We start from the raw sequence: 21,449 nt of genomic DNA on the forward strand, positions 1-21,449 counted from the left end.
ACATGCACCTACTGATTAGCAATTTTACTTCCCAGAAAGTTGAAGAAGCAATGAGAGGTGCTGCTAATTTGGACTCATGTCTGACAAATAAGGAGGAATTAGTTGGCAAAGTAGAAAAGATGGGAACTTCTGGTGAGAATGAAAACTTCATATTAGAACTGGGGAAAGGGAAATGAAAGGCACGATCAGATGTGTTTTCTTAACGTGAAGAAGGCAAATTTTAAAAATTTAGAGAAAAAAGTACCTATGGTTCCATGATCTGAAATGCTGAAACACAAGTCAAAGAGTCAGGGTCCTTTTGAAAACGAAAGACAACCAAAGAATCTGATGAGGCTGTATGGGGACATTCTCTGATGAACTCAATTTTTAACTAGATGTAATATATATATTACATGTGCTTAATATAGAGAATTGGAAGATAAAAATGGAAAGGAAAGAACAAGCATCACCTACATTTCTATTGAGTGATAGTAGCTGTTAATATTTATGTTTCATTATAATATTTTTCTGTGCATTGTTTGAGGTTATAATATATAAAACAGCTACTTGCTGTTTTTTCATATGAATAGATACCCTTTATAAATATTACATTACTGCCTGCATAATATCCTATCAGAAATAGTTTAAGTCCATAGTTTACTTAACTAATCCCTTATGGTGTTCCCAGTTTTCCACTATTAAAAATAACATGGCGATGAGCATCTTTGTGCATGAACAATTTCTCTGCATCCTAAATTATTCCTTTAAGGTAAAGTCTCAGAATTAACATTTACAGGGCTCCTAAACCATCACCAAGTTGTTTACCAGAGAGATCATGCCAATTTATTTTCTCGCTGTTTGGCGTACGGATCTAATGAGCTCAGATTTTAAAAAGACGTGTATAGTGGATGACAGAGCAACTTACTGAAAAGAAAAATATAAAAGATATATTTTTAGATCTAGAATGTTAAAATGAAGTGATCTGAAAACTGGAAAAATGCAAGAAAAAACAAATATTGGGGGCAGTACAAGAGTAAGCGTGCTATCAGCGTGCAAATAGGGTTGAATGCAGTGACATTGACAAATGGCAGAAAAACAAAACTGTCCAACTTCTCTCTTTCTTCCCTCTCTTCCATAAGGAAGGTGATCATCAGACTGAAACAGGTAGTGCAAACATTGACAGAAGGGAATTGAAGCCCAAGATGGGTGAATTGATTATAAAAGCAAATCTAAAGTTGTTCTAAATAAATCCAAGGCTCTTGGCCCAGACAAATGACAGCCAGAATAGAGAACTTACAAGGGTGAAAAGTGGGCCATTGACAGTAAACCCTAAAGGTTATGGAAAATGGAAGAGGTACTAAAAGAAAGAATGTGAGCCACTGTTTACCTGATATTTAGAATAGAAAGGGGGAAAAGATTGTATGTACAGACTAAAAACAGCTACTCTGATCCCTTGCAGATGAAATTCAGGGCAGATTTTCAATCATGTATGTTATGAGCACTTGGGAAGAAGTTATCCCTTAGTAACCAACCTCCTGCTTCTCTTTCTCTTCAGTAAGGTTGTGGTAAATGTTATAGTTGCTGTATTTCTGGACATTAGGGAAGTGGATCATTGAATTTCGGGTGGTGCCTTTATGGCTGACCTTGGAGATTATAGTCCAAATACTAGAATTTTTAAATGGGTTGATCCTTGAACACCTATACCCCGAAAGGAGCCCATAACTTGATCAGTGCCCATCAGAAAGGAGGTGGCTGGTGGTCACCAGAGGACTCCCATCTCAGCCCTCACCTCAGCACTTTGGCAGTGACCTGTTGAGATGACAGATGCTTATCAGAGCTTCAGATGACATGAAGCTACAGAGTACAGATGATACTAGAAACAGATCCAGAGAGACGGCAGCAGGCTGGAATGATGGTGAAAAATAGCAAGATGAAATCTGGTATTCATCGAAATGCATTCTCACAGTTGGGTTCCAGACACCGGCCATATATGTGACAGGTAGGGTGGTTGTACAAATGATAACGGTAATAACAGTAGTAGAAAAACAGCAGCTAATATTTATTAAGTGCTCGCTCTACCACAGTTACTCTCTGTGCTCTGTGTTTTACATCATCATCATTTGTAGAATCTTACTCTGTACTCGCTTTATGTCATCTGAGAGTTGATAAGCACATCATCTCTGATGGAGGCTGTGAGACAAGAGAGGTTAAGTCAGTTGCCTCAGGTCACACAGATGGGGAATAGTTTCCGTGATGCTGCTCAGTGCCTGCATGCCTGAGCACTGTCAAAGTTCACACCCTTACTGAAACTTTTCTCCCTCTCTCTCTTTTTTAATCATGAAGGTAATTTAATATCCTGCCAAAACACCAAATAAGATTAGACAAACACATCGGTGGTTAATAATATGGACTTTGGGCCAGACCAATTGGTTTCAAATGTTGACTCTTCCACTTCCTGGCTGTGTGACTTTGGTGGAGTCGCTTAACTTCCCTGTGCTCCGGTTTTCTCCTCTGTCAATGCGGATAGGGATTGCTGTGTGAATTAAATGAATTCTGTGCAGAAAACATTGAGAACAGTGCCTTGCAAGTGTTTGCACTGCTCGCAGCGTTTGCTGTTATCATTAGGCTACTTGAGAAGCAATGCGATGGGGTGTGAAGAGCTGGGACTGTGGAGCCAGACCACCTGGGTTTTTAATCCCAGCACCACCATTTCCATCTATTTTTTTTAATAATTTTTTTTTATTGCTTAAATTATTACAAAGAGTATTACATATGTCTCCTTTTTTTTCCCCCGCCCTTGACAATCCCCTGGCCTCCCTTACCCCCCAGTGTCTTATGTCCATTGGTTATGCTTATATGCATGCATACAAGTCCTTTGGTTGATCTCTTACCCCCCTCCCCCCACCCCCGCTACCCCCCCACCCTCCCCGGCCATCTATTATGTGCTGTAGTGTTCTCATTTGTAAATGAGGATGATAATCATTCTAGTGAAAATTCAGTGCAAGTGCTCAATGGTTGTTAGCTGTTACTATCAATAGAACCATATTGTCCAGGGAAAGAAAGGGTCCAGTCCTCCTTCTGGTTCTCTGTTTAGGAATGGAAGCCATGTAGGATCTCCGGAGGAGGTAGGCAGGTCAGTGAGGTTAGAGAAACTACAGTACAGAACTTATGGTTGGAATGATGAAGAAGATTTAATCTGAAGGCAAGATGACTAAGCAAGGGATAACTTTCCTCACTTATGTCAGGGGTTGTGGAATGGTTCTGTGTCATCGAATCAAGTTATGAGACAACATTAGATGCTGGAAAGTCAGGGAACCTGGGGCCACTCAGTCGTGGTTCTCTCTTGTCTCCTGGCTTCAGTTTCCTAGTAAGATGGGGTGGGGGTTGGATGAGATAGTTGCTGAGGTGTCTTCTGTCTTTTATGATTCTGTTCTCTAAACCATAGAATCTGTAGCAAATTCCTGTTTATACAGAACGTTTGGGTTAAAGGGTGTTTTTGATTAACATATACTATAGCTAAAGAGCTTGAACTGAGTATTGTTTAACCAGTAAATCATCTAATGACTCTGAGGCCCCCATTTCCTCATTTGATAAACTGAAATGAGAATACAGCAGATTTCACAGGGCGTTTGTGAGAATTCCAAATGAGGTCATACATGTTAGAGCACCTTGTCAAAATGTTATGTTTATTATTGCCGTTGCCTGGGTTATAACTTTTCCAAGAATTAGAATACAATAAAGCACTCTCAAGCACTAACCTCATTTAAAGTAACTTAATCTGTTTTCCGTGATTCAGGAGATCCTTGAGGAAGTTACAGAATCTCAGGGTCATTTTCTGGAAGAAAAAGGTCTGGGCTGCTTGTAGTCTTTGGATTTTAAGTTTCAAATTAAATGGGAGCATCTTGACTGTATTCCAGAAGAGAATAGAGATCGCATACTCTAAGCCCCCCGTTTTACAGATGAAATCTGTGGCCTGCCCAGAGTCATATCTTAATTAATGGCAAATCTGTTAGTAAAATCCAGGCTCCTGACTCCCAGCACACTTTTTAGGGTTAGTTATGTTTAAACTCAGAAAATCTGAAATGATGCTAAGAATGTGGTGATGGACATAGCTGCACCTTTGAACATGGAATCAAAGAAATATTAGCAGGAAGTTTAAGGGCCTGGGTATGTTACTGATGGGTATGGCGCCGTGAACTTAACTTGACCCATTTGGGAGAAAAATTGCAGTGGAATTCTTTGTAATTTTCCTAATTATAGCAGTTCATGTCTTCTGTACAAAATTCATCTCAAGTATACTCTGCAATGATTTGGCATTAAAAATCCAAGTCTTAATATGGCTCTCACAAGCTTGTTATATATGCACAGGGAATAGCATAATATAGAAGCAGCGTTCCACCTCCACCTTCTTCCTTTTCCCACTTAGAAATCTACTTCTTCAGGGATCTACAGATGCCCTTTATCTTTTTCTTTTGACCAATGATCATTAAAAACTATGTTTTTCAACTTTTTTGAGTTAAAGTTGCAAGAGATAACTGTCAGACGAGTTCTGTGTTAGGTATGCCTCCCTCATCTTGCCCATGTGGCTTCTGTGAGCCATGTGAAGACTCAGGACTGGTGCCTGTGAGCAGTGAGTGCCTGTGAGCGAGCAGCCGGGGAAGGCAGCGCTGTGTTCCTGGCTGTGTTCAAAGTGGGGTTCCACCTCCTCCTTCTTCCTTTTCCCACTTATAAATCTACTCGTAGCCCTGCGCACGAATACGTGCGCCAGTAGCTCTCTGCAGGGCCTGGCTGCTCCGCGCCCTCTGCCCAGAGGCTCTCCGCTGTCCAGAGGCCCATCTGCGGCTGGGCACGGGACGCTTGCCTCGTTGCTGGGGTGACAACACAAGCATTTCCTCCCGACCCCCAGGCTGCTCCGTGCCCACTGCCCAGAGGCCCTCTGCGGCCAGGGTGGAATGCTTGCCTTGTTGCCGCGGTGGCAAAGCAAGCATTCTGCCAGGCTGCTCACGCTGCCCGCTCTCACCACCCAACCCCACCACCACCACCACCACCCCCCACCCCCCGGGACTGGGGGACTCCGGCGGGGCTGAGAGGCCTGGGCGCCGCCATCTTGTGGCTATGGGTGCCTCTATCTTTGTGACAGAGTGACAGTTAATTTGCATATTACCCTTTTCTTAGGATTTCTTCAGGGATCTACAGATACTTTTGCTCTTGTTTTAGTCCATTGATAACTTGAGAAAGCCTCCAAAGATCAAAGTCTTGGGTGGGGAGGATTCAATTCACTCAGTCTTGTCTGAATCCCTAATAGCCTTGAAAATCCATCTAAATCTGGATGGGAAATGCATGGGTCAGCATAATGGATATGAGCACAGACTGAAACCAGACTGCCTGGGCTTGAACCTCAACTCCTCTTGTTACCATGGCCATATGACCTTGGGCAAATACCTTAAAGGCACTGGGCCTCAGTTCCCTAATCTGAAACACTGTCTCATAGGGTTGCTGTGAGCATGCAATTAAATGAACTAATATTTATAAACTCCTTAGAATAGTGTTAAAGTGCTAGATAAATTCAGTGAAATGACCCTGATTAGACCAGAGTTTCCTCTGGGTCCAGGGCTGTATTCCATTAGACCAGCCGTGGGCAAGCCTTGGGGCCCTAGGTTTGAGTAAATGGGGGTTGTTTGTCCTCAGTTAAAATTGCAAAGCACATCCTGAGGCCACAACCTTTTTATTCTATTGAACCAAAAAGGCAATGGCAGTGAAGCTTGACTTTGAACACCCAAGTCTATCGAGCCTCTTTCCAGCTCACTGAAGGTGTCTGCCATCTCTTTAGGCTGATGGAAGAGTAGTGACTCTGATAAATTTATTGAGTGGCCTCAAGCAGGTAGCCTGCTCTGTCCGGGTCACCTTTGGAAACCTGCTCGGATTCCATTGCATTCCCTGGACCCGCTGTAACTCACTGGGTTCCTGTTGCTCACAAGCCCAGAGCGTTCACTTAGGTCCCTGGTGAGGGGGTTTCCGCCTGGTGGCTCTGCTTGCGGCAGCGCTGGGCTGTGGGAGAGACTAATGGGAAGTGAAAAGAGAAACTGTTGTTCTTAACCGGCAGGGCTGTTTGGAGTGTGTGCCTCTTCTTGTATTTAGGGAAAAGATTACTCATGACTATTTTCTTCCATAGAATATAAAGAACCTCAAATTACTACTTGCATCCCCCACCCCCTTCTCACCCGCCCTCCTGCGTTTCCGTGTATCCTCTGTAGAAACTTCAGCATTTTACTCTCATTTCCCCTCCCGAGCGGGATTCAGTTCTGTATTTGCTTTGGCACTTGCGCTTCTAATAAGCTCCCCTGTCCTTTTTCCTGGCTCTGTGGCCCTCTCACCCCAGGCGCTTTCTTAGGCCACGCTTGACAATTGTCCCCTCACGGCTGGCCTTGTGTGAAGGAGAGGAAGGGAAAAGTCCCTAATGACAAACCGTTATGCTGTTCTTGTTCGAAGATGACTGACACCATGGAAAATAATAGGAAGTAAACGTTAAGGTTTTGTACCAGTTCAATAGTTGAAATTTTGCTGAGCCATCCTCACACTCCCACCTCACCATGATTCCAGATTCATCTTTTCAAGGTCATTGGAAAAGGTTGGGGCACCCCCTGTATCCAATGACCATTTTTAATAGGCATTGCTTCTTGGCCCAGTTAAGAGTCTTAAAACAGAACCTTGAATTCTTTAGTGGCCATTTTATTCTATAGATCATAGAGCAGTAACATACTACACATTATTATTTTATAATGCCACTTGTTTCTTTCTATGTAAAAAAATTATACAACTTAAAAACAAAAAAACTCAACAACCCCATCTAGGTGCCCATCTCTATTATTCCAATGCTTGTAGTTTTTTATTGATGCCCTACACAGTGGACCAGTTTTGAAGGTACTTCCACAAAGTTCAAGTAAGCTACCATTCTTCAAAACTAGACTTTGCAAAGGAGCTGCCTGGAAGGCAGAGCCAAAGTCATGCCTACAGGCTCTGGACCTTCTCCAGGGGATTCGAGCCGTTCATTCCCCGGGGATGCTGAGCGGCCCATCAAGTAGACCAGACAGGTCTTTGTCTTGCCTGAGCGGCCCATCAAGTAGACCAGACAGGTCTTTGCCTTGCCTTATTTAAGGTTGAAAGGTGATTCTTTCAGGATCAAACTGAAGGTAACTGCAGAGAGACTGAGGCTCTTCTTAGCAACCACTGATTCACTGATTCCATTGTATAGAACTATTTACACAGGAAGACTGATTCCATTGTATAGAACTATTTACACAGTACAGTTTTAGAGAATGAAGCTCTGTTGAGCATCTAGCTGTTTCTAACCCATCTGTTCTCAACGATCTTGGTCTCAGGACCCCTTTCAAATCTTAAAAATTATTGAAGACCTCAAAAGCTTTGCTCATATGGTTTTTAGCTATCTATAGTTACCAGATTGGAAATTAAAACTGAGAATTTTAAAAATATTTGTAAACTTACTGAAAAGTAATAAGCTAAGTATATATTAACGTAAATATCTATTTATAAATATATTTTCCAAAACAAAATAAACTAGTGAGAAGAGTGGCATTGTTTCACATTTTTGCAAGTCTCTTTAATGTCCATCTTCATTAGAGATGGCTGGATTCTCATCTCTGTTGCAATTCCACATTTTGTGTAGCCTCTAGAAAATTCCACTGTACATTCATGAAAGAATGAGAGTGAAAAAGGCAAATAACCTCTTAATATTGTTATGAAATGAGTTTTTACTTCATAGACCCCTGAAAAGGTTTTGGGAACTCTGAGGGGTCCCCAGATCACGCTTTGAGAACCACTATTCTAAACCACTTAAGTGATGTCAAAGATTTCTCACAACAGCAAAATAAAATTAAAAGGTAGATTCCCAGTCAGGCTTCCTGACAGAGATAGGCCCTGAGTTGCAGCCCTCCCTTTGACCTACTTCTGGTCCTACTCCGAGTCCAAGTAGCTCTCCCTCTCCACCCCCCACCCCAGGAAGTTCTAAGCACAGCAAGTAGACTAAAAAGGCAAAAGACCTTTTCTCCTTACCTTGCCCTCGCATCCCCAGAGGCTGGCCTGATGGTTTCCCAGAGGCTGAGCAAATACTCTTCCAGGAAGAAATTTTAGGGAACACTTCATTATTTGGCAGCTCTGGGAGGTCAAGCTCAGCTCTGGAACATTCCCACTTCCAAAGGACGCTGGGTTGCAATCAGATCAGCTCTGATTTTAAGTTCCCCTTCGAAGTGTATTGGCATGGGTCATGACTCTGAGCCCCCATGAGTACCTCAGGCCACCATAGAGCTGCACCTTTCTGGCAACCCTGGAATCCAGACAGGTCCTGGAGTAGGGCAAGGAAAGGTGGGGCTCTAAGACCAATGGTCCCTTAAAGACAAAGAAAAGGATGTTTTGCTCAATTTGCCTCTACATATAAAGTTCATTTGATATCACACTTTGGCACTTATGAAGCTTGGGTTTTAACCTGGGATTCAGAGTTGAACAAGAGGGCTCTTCAGACATGGGGACCTAATGTTGTTAACCATTCAGAAATCTCTCCCCTTTAGTCCAGCTGTCTAACTGACAAGACCCTTTTTTTTTTCTGTCTCTTTCTTTCTGCCTTGCTCTCTCTCCAACAGGCTTGCAGCCAGTTTACTGGAGCAGGGATGACGTAGCCCAGTGGCTCAAGTGGGCTGAAAATGAGTTTTCTTTAAGGCCAATTGACAGCAACACGTTTGAAATGAATGGCAAAGCTCTCCTGCTGCTGACCAAAGAGGACTTTCGCTATCGATCTCCTCATTCAGGTGAGAGTCTGGACTCTGGACACGTGCTCAGCTTGGCAAATCTGTTGATCAGTGGTCGGTCTTTACCACTGCTCATCCTGCCCCAAAAAATCTCTGCTGTAGGTCACCATGGGCGCAAGGACAGTGGCCCAGTGGAGGAAAGATCCTGCTGACATATGCCAGAATGAGGGGAGAAGAGGAAGAGCTTTCAAATCAAGGGGAAACTTTTAAAGTTCAGAGAAGTAACCCAGTTGGGACCGACAGTCACTGGATTTTAAGGGATCTAGTTTGCCACCACATAAGGAAGAAAATGCATCCCAGCTCTTTCTCTCCACCTTACTCCTGAGTCTGAAGGCTTAAGAGAGGTGCTTGAGAGCAAGTGTAGGTTGTGAACTGCTCAGTTAACCACAAATACAGGCTTGAGTAAGGGGAAGGAGCCCTGCTGAGATAGCTAGACTAGAAGGTCAAGAAAAAATGAGAGAACAGGAGATAAGGAATGGGCAAGATAGAGATCCTACTAGCAAGTTTAGAAATGAACTCAGGGGGCCTCAGATGATGTCCTTTGGATGTCCTGAATTTTTTGAAGTAATGCCTCTGGCAGCTTGTAGAAATCCTGAACAATACAACTGGAAGTTTCCTGGTTAGGCTCATCTAACTAGGAAGATTTGTCCAAATGAGGGCTCCTAAGACCACAGGGGAAGATTTTGTTCAGTAAGGGGTACCTGCAAAGTATGTTAACGATGTAGATAAGACTTCAAATATACTTTCTAATTTCGTGTCTTCAATATGATAGATATGTAGAAGGTAGCTGTTTGGGAACTCCATATGTCAAAGGAGAGCTTCGGTCTCGGGTTTATGCCTCTTGAGGGCTTGTTATTCAGGTACCAACAGGCCCTCCTTCTGTTGAGTCTCCTTGATTTAACTTGTCTGGCAGAGACCCTTCTGTCCTTGACCAAGGGCAAAGATTCTGCGTAAGGTCTTGGCATAGTCTGCAGCTCTGTTCAACCCTTATTTACTCCTGGAGGCCTGCCAGCAGTTAATACACTAACCGTCATGAGGAAATGTCCCCCATACCAGGGGGTGAGATAAGGACAGAGAACAGGATCTCCCCTGCTTTTCCCAATTTCAACAGATTGTTTATATAAGGAAATGTCAAGGGGAAGTGTCTCCCAGAAGTATACGTGGTATGGAAACTCAAAGGCTTATATCTTGGAAAAACGAATCATTTTTTTAAGGTTTTATAAGGGACACAAACATACCTGAAATACTTTGTCACAAATCACTGATTTTTATCATGGATTTTTGGTTTCAGAATAAGAAAACTATAAAACAGCATATAAATAAAACTAACGTAAAAGGAACCTAGGTAGTCTCTTTTCATTGAATGCAGAAATACTTCCCTCCTCTGTTCCAGAGGAAACTCCGATATTATGCTTAAAGAGCCAAAGCTACCTATCTGGAGGAAAAGAACTCTAACTCTTTCATGTTCCAGAGAAACCATTTACATAAGACAAAGGAAAACACAGTGATGTGTTTTGACTTGATTTGACTTAGACCTCGGGCAAGCTTCCCTTCCTGAGCCTTTGCAATTTCCTCCCTCATCCTATCTCAGGTGCCCCTTTTTGTTGCTGATTTATTTTTCTCTCCAGTGACCTCTCAACTTTACTGATGAAACTAGGTTATCTCTGTTCAAAGCTGGAAGCAAAGATGTGCAAAAGCCTGTCAGTAGTTCCTTGTTATATTATCAGATCTTTGCTGGCATGGGCCATATGGAAGACAGACAGCATCCCGCTGTCCAGGTAGATAGGCAGGATTGCATTGAACCTAAAGGCAAAGGATGCTGGAGAAGGGGGAGCATATGGTAGGATGGGTCTCCTGAGAGCATGAATGGAGTTGTTTCACAACATGAAGGGTGGGTGGAATTGAGTGGCAAGGGGAGAAGGAGAACATTCTGGGTCATTAGAGCAGCATTAGGTTAATATATTTGGGTGACAGTGAGAAAGCCCACCTGATGAATGGAAAAGGCAGGAGGCAGGAAGGCCAGCTAAGGCGGATTCACTAGTTCAGACATGAGGTGTTACAGACACAGTTGGGTGGAGGCAGGAGAAATTCATTGCATGAATGTTCCCTGAATAGCCCTGTGCCACTGGTACAGAAGTACAGGCTAAGGGAGTTGAAGGTTAGGAGAGGTGATTTCTAGCTGGATGATCAGATGAAGCTCAAGGGTATGACAATGGAGATGGACTTTGGAAGGTTCACGGGGGTGGGGGAAGGGAGGTAAGGAAAGGTTAAGGAGGAGGTGTAGGCCAGTTTGTGTGGAAAAGAAGTTCAGAGATAAGGCCACATAAGCTGGATCCTCTGTGTGAAGCACTGTTCATCATTCTCATTACCCCTCCCTCACTGGTCTCATTGCCTCTTCATATTTTAAGTTCAGCTACTTTCTCTAGGAAAGCTTTCTCTTCCATCCCTGCTTCCCTGCCTTCCTTTCCTCCACCTCTCTCCAGGTCAGTCTGGGTTAGGTACTCTTCCTCTTTTATCCCAGAGCTTTCCCTAATTCTGCCATGGCCTCTAATGCACATGCGCATGCGCATGCACACACACACACACACACACACACACACACACACACTGATATATGTGATTGTTTGCTATGCTACATGCCTCTCCTATAGTGGAATGTTCAGTTTGGGCAGGGGTTGTGTCCTATTAAGCTGCCATGTCTCCAGCATTAGCACAGTGAATGGCATCCAGTTGGTACTCAATAAATATTGGTTGAATTGTTACCCAACACAAGAGGACCTTAAAGACCAGGTTAAGATGTTTGGGTTTTATTTGGGGGGGGGGGCTAATAGGAAACCATTGAAGGGTTTTGAAAGCAGGAAAGCTAGAATGATACTGCTGTAGTCTGAGCCACTAAAGTCCAGAACTGGGTCAATGAGATCAGAAACAGTACTTCAGGTGCAGAGTAGTTGGCTAAAACAGCAGCGGGTCTGGAAGCAGCAGTGAGTTCATTCTGGCCAAGAAATTCCAGGGCATCCAGGAAGACATGGCCTGTTCTGTAGTTGGAAATGTGAGGTAAGAGCCAGACCAGAGCTGGGAATAATAGACATGAGCATCATGACCAGTACGTTGAGCTGGGACTAGAGATAAATTTGTACTACAGGTAATTTAATTAACCAAAAAGGTATCAACCAGAAAGCCATGGGCAGAATTTCCAGGTGATACCTGCCAGTAGGGGCTACAAGAAAACTTACCACAGAAGGGAGGAGTATTGTCAGAGGATTTGGAAGACACAACTAAGGAGTTGAGAAGACCCTTCTCATGTAGGCACTATACACCTACCTGTATTCTGCGTAGGTAGAGACAAGGCATAGATTTTAAAAATCTTTTTATTTCTCAGGTGTAGCATTTGCCACAACTACTTCCCACATGGGCTTCCTGCTTTCTCATCCGTGTAGTTAAGTGTCCTGAGGTTGGGTTCTCCACGTGGCTCTTGCACAGATCACATCACCTCATTTGCCCTTATTTTCCTCATCCATGAAATGGAATTTCCACCCTGTGGCTCCTAATCTCCCTTCAACTCCTAACAGTTCCGTCCAGTTTCAGCCACTGAAACTGTTGAGCTTCTAGTAGACAGTACAGCTTCCCACTCTACAGGCAGCGAGTACAGGCTTTGATCTCCTTCAGCTTACACGCCTTGTACAACTTACACTTCAGCCAGTTTTGTCCTCTTTCCTTGAATCTTTCCTGCTGCCTGAGAAGACCCAGCAGCAGCATCTCACTGGTCATGGGGCTGCTGGACCAAGGAGTATCTGGTAGCCCTGTCCCCATGAATGGATGTTTACGGCTTCCTCCCGGCCATGTTTCCTGCTGGGCCTCACCCAGTGTTATGCTCTCTGAATATGGAAATAACATCCCTTAATACAACTCTTGTCAAATGTAGAGAGGAAATAATGAAACTCAATGAATTATAATTACTGAAATATTAATACTATTTATCTTAGGTCCACATATGGAAGCCTCTCTGAACTCTACTTTTTAAAAAGTATATTTTCATTGATTTCAGAGAGGAGGGGAGAGGGAGAGAGAGATAGAAACAAAAATGATGAGAGGCCATCATTGAACGGCTTCCTCCTGCACACCCCCTAGTGGGGATTGAGCAACCCGGACATGTGCCCTGACCGTGAATTGAACCATGACCTCCTGGTTCATAGGTCAACAGTCAACCACTGAGCCACACTGGCCAGGCTGAACTCTACCTTTTTTAATCAGTTTAACAAACTGCACTTATCCACTTCAAGGACAAGGGTCCTCCATTTTCAACCCTTAGACTAAAGCAGGGAACTATATCAGCTCTAAACAGAAGATTTCAAAAGTTGAAGATAAATGGAATATTCTCTTTGGAATATTCTCCCAATTAGAAGATAGAACAAGATGATAAATTTGTTACATTTGCAGAGCTGAAGAATAAAGATAGGAAATCTCTACTTTATAAAACCTCACATGAACAGGATAATTGTGCCTAGTCCTTAAGCTACTAGATACCATGTGGTGTGGTCTGGGATGATTTGAATTGAAAGGAGTATTTCATTATTTGACCAATTTGAGACTCTTGAGAAAACATCTTAATAAGAAGAAACAGACAGTTAACATTGATTTAACGCCAAGACATTCAGGTGAAATGGATTTAGGTACATTATTTTTATGAAAAAAAATGCAAATTATTTTAATTCATGCTAGACTTTCTATCAATGCTTAAAAAAAGAAAAGGAAAATAAAAAATACTTTCAAAGTTTAAATTCAATTCAACAATAACTGTAGTGGAGATTTACTAAGAAAATTCCTTTTGGTGTACTTGAGTGTGGTGCTGCAAGTGATTGCTCCCCTTCCAACCCACCAGAACCTTTGTCTTTGGTAACATTCTCTGCTTGTGACCTTTACATACAGTTAGATTTCCTTTCAAGGTTAAACTAAAAATACTGGTCTTATCTACATATAGTTCCTTGGACCAACCTGCTAGGTTGAATGGCTGTGTCAGAATTGACTCACAAAGTCTTCGAGGGTCCGCGTCCCGGAGGGAGTAATAGCCCTGCAGTGTGGGGGTTGGAGCAGACATGACCCTTGACTGAAGACACTGGAGTTGGCTCTTTCTGCTCTTATTGTGTCTTTGAGCAAAGGAAAAAAACAACACAAAAAACAGAAAGTGTATCACACATTAGAAAAATGCTTAGATAAGTCAATTACAGGAAAGCCTCTTAATTTCTTAGCACTTCACTTGTCCCATTGGTGAAAGGTGGTGATCACCGAGCCCTCATACAGGGTGATACTGGAACATGTAAAACTAACACTTTTTAAGTAAAGAACGTACCTCTTTCACAATGTTTTTTTCCTCATGAACTTATTCTGTTGTTTTTCTTACCACATGTTTGGTGTGGTTTTTTTTATCCAGCTAAAGGTAATTGTCTCACTAGGTCTCTTTTCTATCTGATTTATTCTTGTCTTAAATATAATATTGAACTTTTCCCACAAGCTACTCCCTTTATCTCAGGGTCTCTGTGTCAAGGACATAGATTTCCAGTGAAATTTCTAACATTTGTTCCTAAGTAAAAGACTAGTTTATTTTTATGGTCACTGAAGGCATTTTGTATTAAATAAAAGGGTTTGTAATTCAATCAGCCTCCAAAAATGGATTGCATGGCATGCTGGGAAAATGAGAGCACGCAGAGTCAGAAAGCCAAGCAGTCCGAGACAGGAATGGGCCTGTAGTGGCCGCCCGTGGGTCCCCCTCTGGGACCTGTGACTGCACAGGGGTTTTCCCTGTTGAGTTTATGATGAAACTGAAGGGACGGAGACATGGACTTCATCCTGAACCTGTCACAAGCAGAGGGAATTTTCTGACCAGCCTGAGAGCGATCCCTCCCACCCCGTGCATGCTTTTATTATTTTAAAGACTTGGTCAGAAGGAAACTAAAATCTGAATAAAAACAGAAGAGAAAGAAAGGGAAAAGAGAACAATTTGCAAATATAAGAATGTATTACATTAGATAAGCTTCATATGAGGATATGTACATAGTCATCACCTGAAAATTGCACACTTTAAAAGTGTTAATATTCCACTTAAATCTACTAAACGTGAGAAGTTTGATGTTGTGAAACCCCAGGAGACAGGCTCTGGGGACCCTTGTCGATGACACACAGCACTGGTCCCAGCCCCTTGGAGAACAAGCAGTGAATGACAACAACTTTAAAACAAATCATACCCTTTTGTTGATAGTACCATTTTAAGGAAAAAAAATCGAAGAAAACAATCCAGTAAAATAGATAGATAGATAGATAGATAGATAGATAGATAGTCCTTAACAATTCTATTTATAATTGAAACTGGAAGTCACCAAGCCAGCCCCCAATATGAGATTTGCTAAACGAACTCGGAGAATGTGACTATAAAGGAATACACCGTAGCTTTAGTACCATTTGTGGGGTCGCTTATATTCTTCAGTAGGTTGTACGAGGTCTTATGGATCATGCTCAGGACTGTCAGTGTCATTTGAAAGACAGATAGGAGCCTGTCCAGCTGGTGTGGCTCAGCGATTGAACATGTGGTTGAGTATTGACCTATGAACCAGGAGATCATGGTTCAATTCCCGGTCGGGGCATCTGCCCAGATTGCTGGCTCATCCCCAGTAGGGGGTGTGCAGGAGGCAGCCAATCAATGATTCTTTCTCATCATTGATGTTTCTGTCTCTCTCTCTCCCTCTCCCTTCCTCTCTGAAATCAATAAAAATATATTTTTTTTAAAGACAGACAGGTAGGAGCCACCAGGGTTGAAGCAGAGGTTGGCATGACAAGGCAGAGATGGAAAGTGGATGTGGGCAGTCGGCATGGCTGGCACCTGAAAGCAGTAGTGGTGACCTGAACTAAGATAGGGCCAGCAGGGAGGAAGGGGTGATTCAAGGAATATTTAGAAGACAGTCTATAAGGTGAGTGATTAGATGTTGGATAAGAGGGAGAGGTGTGAAGGGTGTCTCCCAGGTTTCTGGCCCAATCAGCTGGGCATTTACTGAACAGTGATATACCATGAGGGCTTTCAGGGCTCAGTGTGTGGTGCCCGTATGACATGCTAGCAGTGGTTCTCAACCTTCCTAATGCCCTTTAATACAGTTTCTCATGTTGTGGTTACCCCCAATTTCATTGTTACAAATTGAACATAATTAAAGCATAGTGATTAATCACAAACACAATATGTAATCATATATGTGTTTTCCGATGGTCTTAGGCGACCCCTGTGAAAGGGTCGTTCAACCCCCAAAGGGGTCACGACCCACGGGATGAGAACCGCTGTACTAGAGGAAGTGTCTGGAGAGAGCTGACGATCCTGAGGTGGGAAGAAATGCCTGGCCGGAGTGGATCCGGCATAGACAAGCTGATGGGAGCCCTGGGAGTAGATGAGAATACCAGAAAGAAAGCTAGAGAGTCCTGGGGAGCCTAACTGTGGAAGGGTTGGAGGAGGAGGAGCAGAGAGATGAGAAGAGAAGCAGGAAAAATCACAATCTGAAACTGCAGTTCTGAGGGGAGGTAGTGATCCCTGGTGGTGAATGCTGCTGAGAGAGCAGGCACGGTCCCCAGTCCCCACCGCTGCTCTCTGGGTTTGACACCAGGTCGGTGGCCTAAGCAAGAGCAGTTTGGAGAAGGATTTGGAGTGGAGACCAGAATGAGGGCTCTGAGGAGTGGAGGGGAGGAAAGGGGTGATAGCAGAGTAGGACAGCTCCTCAGAGACTTTTTCAGCTACAATGGGAGAGAAACAGGAATACCTAGAGGGGAAGGTGAAGACAAAGAGTGTGTGTGTGTGTGTGTGTGTGCGCGCGCGCACCCACACGCATGCACACACATGTAAGATAAAAACTTGAAACTGCTTAAATACTAAAAGGAAGAAACCCATAGAAAGAGGTTGAAGATAAAACCGTGAACTAGAGAGAGAGAGAAATGGTGAGCTAGAAATGTCTGAATGAAATGATGTCAACTGGAAAACAAAGATCATACATATAAATGTGACTTCATTAAACTTTTGTATGTGCTTTAAGTGCAAAAGTATTGAAGGAGAGCAAATAGTTTCCAGATTTTTTGAGACAGGTCTGTGAATAATTATCATAATCACAAGGGGTCCCATCTATTGAGCACATATGATAGCAGGCATGGGCTGGTGCTTCTTCCCATCATCTCATTTAATCGTAACAGCCCTGTCAAGTCTATGGCATTATTGTTATTTGAGACAAAGATTATTTAACTAAGCCTTGAACTAAGGCTCAAAATAGTTTGCCTAAGTGCATGCAGCTTGAAAAATAGAGGGACTATGATTCAAACTTGGGACTTCCTTGCTCCAGAGCCCAAGCCCTTTCCTCTAAAAGTAAGGAAACTTAGATAAATTTGATCCCCTAAGCAGCATCTGTATGTTCTTGGTCTTCAGACACTAGTAAAATTGATAAGCAACTTACAACAGTTTTGTTCACTCTCACTACTATCCATTTGAAACAAAATGCAAATGAAATGATAGAATTTAGAATTCTCAGATTAGATGCTTGGTTTTTTACATCCAGATCACCAATGTAAGATAGTATGTGTTTAGTTTGTGGGTTTCTGTGTATGTGTGTGTGTGCACATGTGTGTATGCATGCATGTACATTCTGCATGTGTCACATGTGTGCATGCACCCGGAAGGGTATACAGGTTTTATGGGGCCTGAATTTTATAATTTGAATGCAAATAGTTCTAGGGCTCCTCCCAAGGGACTATGTAAGTGAAGGCCCCTGAAACTCACCAGCTTCGTGGCAAACCTACCTCTGTACGGGCATGCGTGTACATGAACTATGGGTGTACGTGTGCGGATATATGGAGGAGCCAACAAAAGCTAGAAACACCCTTTACAGTTAGTACTAGTTATGTCTTTTCTGGGAAGACAAAGAAGATTTATCAAGAATTGAATGGGCCAAGAATTTCCCGAAAAGTGCCTTTTGAATTCGAGCCAGTGATCATTAGCTAAGTTAGATATACAGTGATTTGGCTCATGCTCTTTATTTTCAACAAACAAATATAACATTTTAAAATATCTTCTTTATTCCAGAGATCTCTTTGTTAGTACACCTCTTCAGATATGGCTCCATGAATATTTTCAGAGTGTACCAAGAGAACAGACCAGGTGTTGGCGGGATTAGGGGACCGTAGCAATGGGGAGAGGGTAGGAGGCCATCTTTATTTATGTAGAAAACGGTTGTAGATGGGACACACGTTCATGGTGCTCCAGAAGCCAAAGCTAAGAGCTGAAGTACATGAGATTGTAGGGCGGCCAGAGTCCAACTCATCAGACTTTCTATCACTGAGAGCTGTCCAAAAGTGGTTTGCTTATCTCGTGGCCGGCTGCCCATCACTAAAAGTTCTCCTCCAAAGCTACTTTTTGGCAGGGGCGGGGGAGGGGGCAGGGGACTTTTACTGAACACAAGTTCGAGTCATTGTAAGAAACCTCTAGAATCCTCTGTCAGTCTAAGACTCCAAGCAGTTATCAGGAGCATTTCTCAGCAAGCTGTTATTACTGCCAGTCATGCACACACAGGGCATGCAGTTAGTTGGGTCCCCATGGTAGTGACATGTTTGTGCTAAACCTGACACATTCCCCAGCGGAGCCCTGGTTGCTGAGGAAACATGTGGATGGATGGATGGATGGATGGATGGATGAATGGATCTAGCTGTGGCCGTACTTCACAGTTTTTCCTGGCCTGGAACCTGGGACCTCAGGCTCTTGCTCCCACCCACTAGCCAGCTGTCACAGGTGGTGCTGATGAATGTTATCTTACTAGTTCTCACAATAGGCGTGCAGTTTAGGTGAGGAACTGGCCAACTTCCGCTTGGCTCTCTCCTCCGCCTGCTTGCTCCTGCCCACTCAGAGATGAACCTTGGCTGCCTGGCTCCCTTTGCCAGCTTTGGGGTGAGAGGCTGAAGTTAAGACCTGGGAAAGTGTGGGGCAGAGCACAGGTCAGCCCCACCGTGGGCTTAGCCCACCAGGGGGGTGAGGTGTCCGGAGAAGCCACAAATGGGTTGAATGGCCTCAGTTAACCTTTGCCCTTTCTGGAGAGGAAACAGAGACTCACTGACCGTGACCCAGACACCCCTCCTTTGTTCAATATGTGAGATATTACTATAGTAATATCAATAACAATAATAGTAATAATAATAATAATAACAATAATAATGGTGGTGGTGGTGACAGCAGTGGTCACAGCCACAGCTAGTGTTTGCTGAGTTCTCTGTTTGCCTGGTGCTGTGATGAGCTCATTTCCTCATCCACTCCTCCCAGTAATCCTGTGGGGTGGAAGAAGCTGAGTGAGGCCAAGAGGTGTTAAAGGACGAGCCTGAGGCACCAGCCTGGCCCCACAGCGGAGACTCTTCCCGGCCCATGTTACTGCCCTGCCTGCTCTCCTGCCCAGGCTTCAGCCACCACACCTCAGAGCTTCTCCAGCCCCGGGTGTGACCCCAGGAAGAGGTTAGGGCAGCCGTGGGCAAACTACGGCCCGCGGGCCGGATCCGGCCCGTTTGAAATGAATAAAACTAAAAAAAAAAGACTGTACCCTTTTATGTAATGATGTTTACTTTGAATTTATATTAGTTCACACAAACACTCCATCCATGCTTTTGTTCTGGCCCTCCAGTCCAGTTTAAGAACCCATTGTGGCCCTCGAGTCAAAAAGTTTGCCCACCCCTGGGTTAGGGTGTAACAGTATACCCACCCCTGCTCTGACTGCTTCAAGACCATCCTCTCATTGAATCCTCACAGCGACCTCTGGGGTGGATGTTGTTTGCGTTCTGCCGAGAAGTTCAGGGACTCGCTCAAGGTCACCTTGGTGGACGAACTGGCACTCCCGCCCAGCAGCCGGCCTGCAGTCTGTGCCATCCTCCACGTCAGCCTGACTCTCTAGACAACAAAGTTGAACACCTCACAGGCGCTAAGTTTATATTTCCTGGCTCCCCTTCCAAAATGATACACTGATTACTGACCTTTCATTTTTAATAGTAGTAATCATCAGAAACACATTTTCAGTGTTTTCGTTTTCTCTTCTTTTTTTTTTCATGTGTCAGTACTTTTAATGTTGTATACATAAAATTATAGTAAAAAGACGACTGTAAACAATATGTAGCCCCTCCATTTCCGTGGTCAGCTCACTGCATTACAGTAAACCAAGTTTATATTCCACCATCAAGTGTGGTTCTCCCATTAGTTCACTTTGTGATGGGTCATTAAGAATATCTTCAAATCCAATAGTCTCATCATTGCCCCTCAAAATATCCAGTGAAAGGTTTGAGCTTGGAAGAAATGGAAGACGCTGAACCTGTTGCACTGCCTTGAATTCCATTTGCAATTTTAGTGGAGCAAATAGACCCTGGATGTTTCTCAGTGTGGAAAAATTCATTTTATCTTGGTTGAGTTGGAAATTTTTTTCTGATAATTCAAGAGGATGACTGGGCAAAAGTTCATTTTTCACACAAGAAAAACCTTTTCGAAGAAGATCATGACTTTCAAAAGGTCCACTTGCTGATAGCTCAGTAACTGGAATACTGTCCTTTAGCTGAGATCCAAGTCCTCTGGTGTTCATCTTTAGCTCACGCTGCAAACAGCCTCTCCAGCCCGGTCGCGTCAGCCAGCCCGTTTTCTCTTCTTCATGCTACTCAAATAAAGCGTCGCTCAAATCCACAGGATGAAACCCAGTGAGTGTGAGGCCGTGTAAATTAAGAAAAGTTTAGGAAGTCCGGCTGGGTTGGCTCAGTGGTTGAGCATTGACCTTTGAACCAGGATGTCATGGTTCGATTCCCAGTAAGTGGACATGCCCAGGTTGCAGGCTCGATCCCAGGTGTGGGGCATGCAGGAAGCAGCCAATCAATGATTCTTTCTCATCATTGATGTTTCTCTCTCTCTCTCTCTCTCTCTCTCTCTCTCTCTCTCTCTCTCCCCCTTCCTCTCTGAAATCAATAATTTTTTTTTAAAGAAAAGTTTAGGAAGACATCACACTAAACAGAAAGAAACAGAGTATTGATTAGTGACTTGTTTTTGTAAGAGATTAAAATATGAATTTTAAACTAGGACTGTAGTTCGGACTCCGTGTCCTCATATTACCGGAGACAACATTACCATGACTGCTGTGACTACTCGATGGGGCTTAGGTGAGCTCCGCAGCCTTCCAGCTCCCAAACCCAATCACGTGTGCCAGGTTCTGCCTCCAAAGACCTTTTAAAAGTCTGGTTCAGAACACTGCTGCGTCTTCTTGCCCGTTTCACTGAAAGGAAACACCCAAGTGACCTGGTGTCCTCAGCTCTTTAAGTCTTTTGCCTTATTGAGTCATAATAGTAAATAGTGGCAGTAAGTTATGTTAATAACAACCTAATTCAAAGGCAGAGGAAGGACGAAAGCCAAAGCGAAGACGCTAGGGACCTCAGGAATCCCTCAGAATCGAATGCGATGGAACTTGATTTGGGATAAATGGAAAAGGAGTAGAGGTTTGCAGAGAGAAAGATTTTAACAGGGAGCATTTCTCAGGCTGAGTTTAAAAGAAAAAAAATAATATCTACAGCCCAAAATATGCAGTTAAATTAAGTTGTTAATGAAAGCGCCTGTTTAAAATGGCTAAAATT

The 21,449-nt window shown here is 43.4% G+C and overlaps 2 protein-coding genes across 2 annotated transcripts in view; one reads left to right on the plus strand and one right to left on the minus strand.

Annotated features, from left to right (window-relative positions):
• ETV6 (ETS variant 6) overlaps window positions 1–21,449 on the plus strand; it is a 206,612-nt gene that overhangs the window by 148,030 nt on the left and 37,133 nt on the right. Inside the window, exon 3 of the mRNA XM_014451697.2 lies at window positions 8,634–8,798. Coding sequence (XP_014307183.1) covers window positions 8,634–8,798 — 165 coding nt within the window. The remainder of the gene's footprint in view (window positions 1–8,633; window positions 8,799–21,449) is intronic.
• LOC102426237 (proteasome maturation protein) lies at window positions 19,964–20,462 on the minus strand. The gene has a single exon (XM_006084244.3). The coding sequence runs from the start codon at window positions 20,414–20,416 to the stop codon at window positions 19,991–19,993; it is 426 nt and encodes a 141-aa protein (XP_006084306.1). The 5' UTR covers window positions 20,417–20,462; the 3' UTR covers window positions 19,964–19,990.

Source organism: Myotis lucifugus, unplaced genomic scaffold (assembly GCF_000147115.1).
Source record: "Myotis lucifugus unplaced genomic scaffold, Myoluc2.0 scaffold_10, whole genome shotgun sequence".
In the NCBI taxonomy this organism is placed as follows: Eukaryota; Metazoa; Chordata; class Mammalia; order Chiroptera; family Vespertilionidae; genus Myotis; species Myotis lucifugus.

Excerpts from the sequence above, each read along its gene's own strand:
- LOC102426237 (XM_006084244.3), bottom strand. The coding sequence starts at position 20,416 with ATGAACACCAGAGGACTTGGATCTCAGCTAAAGGACAGTATTCCAGTT.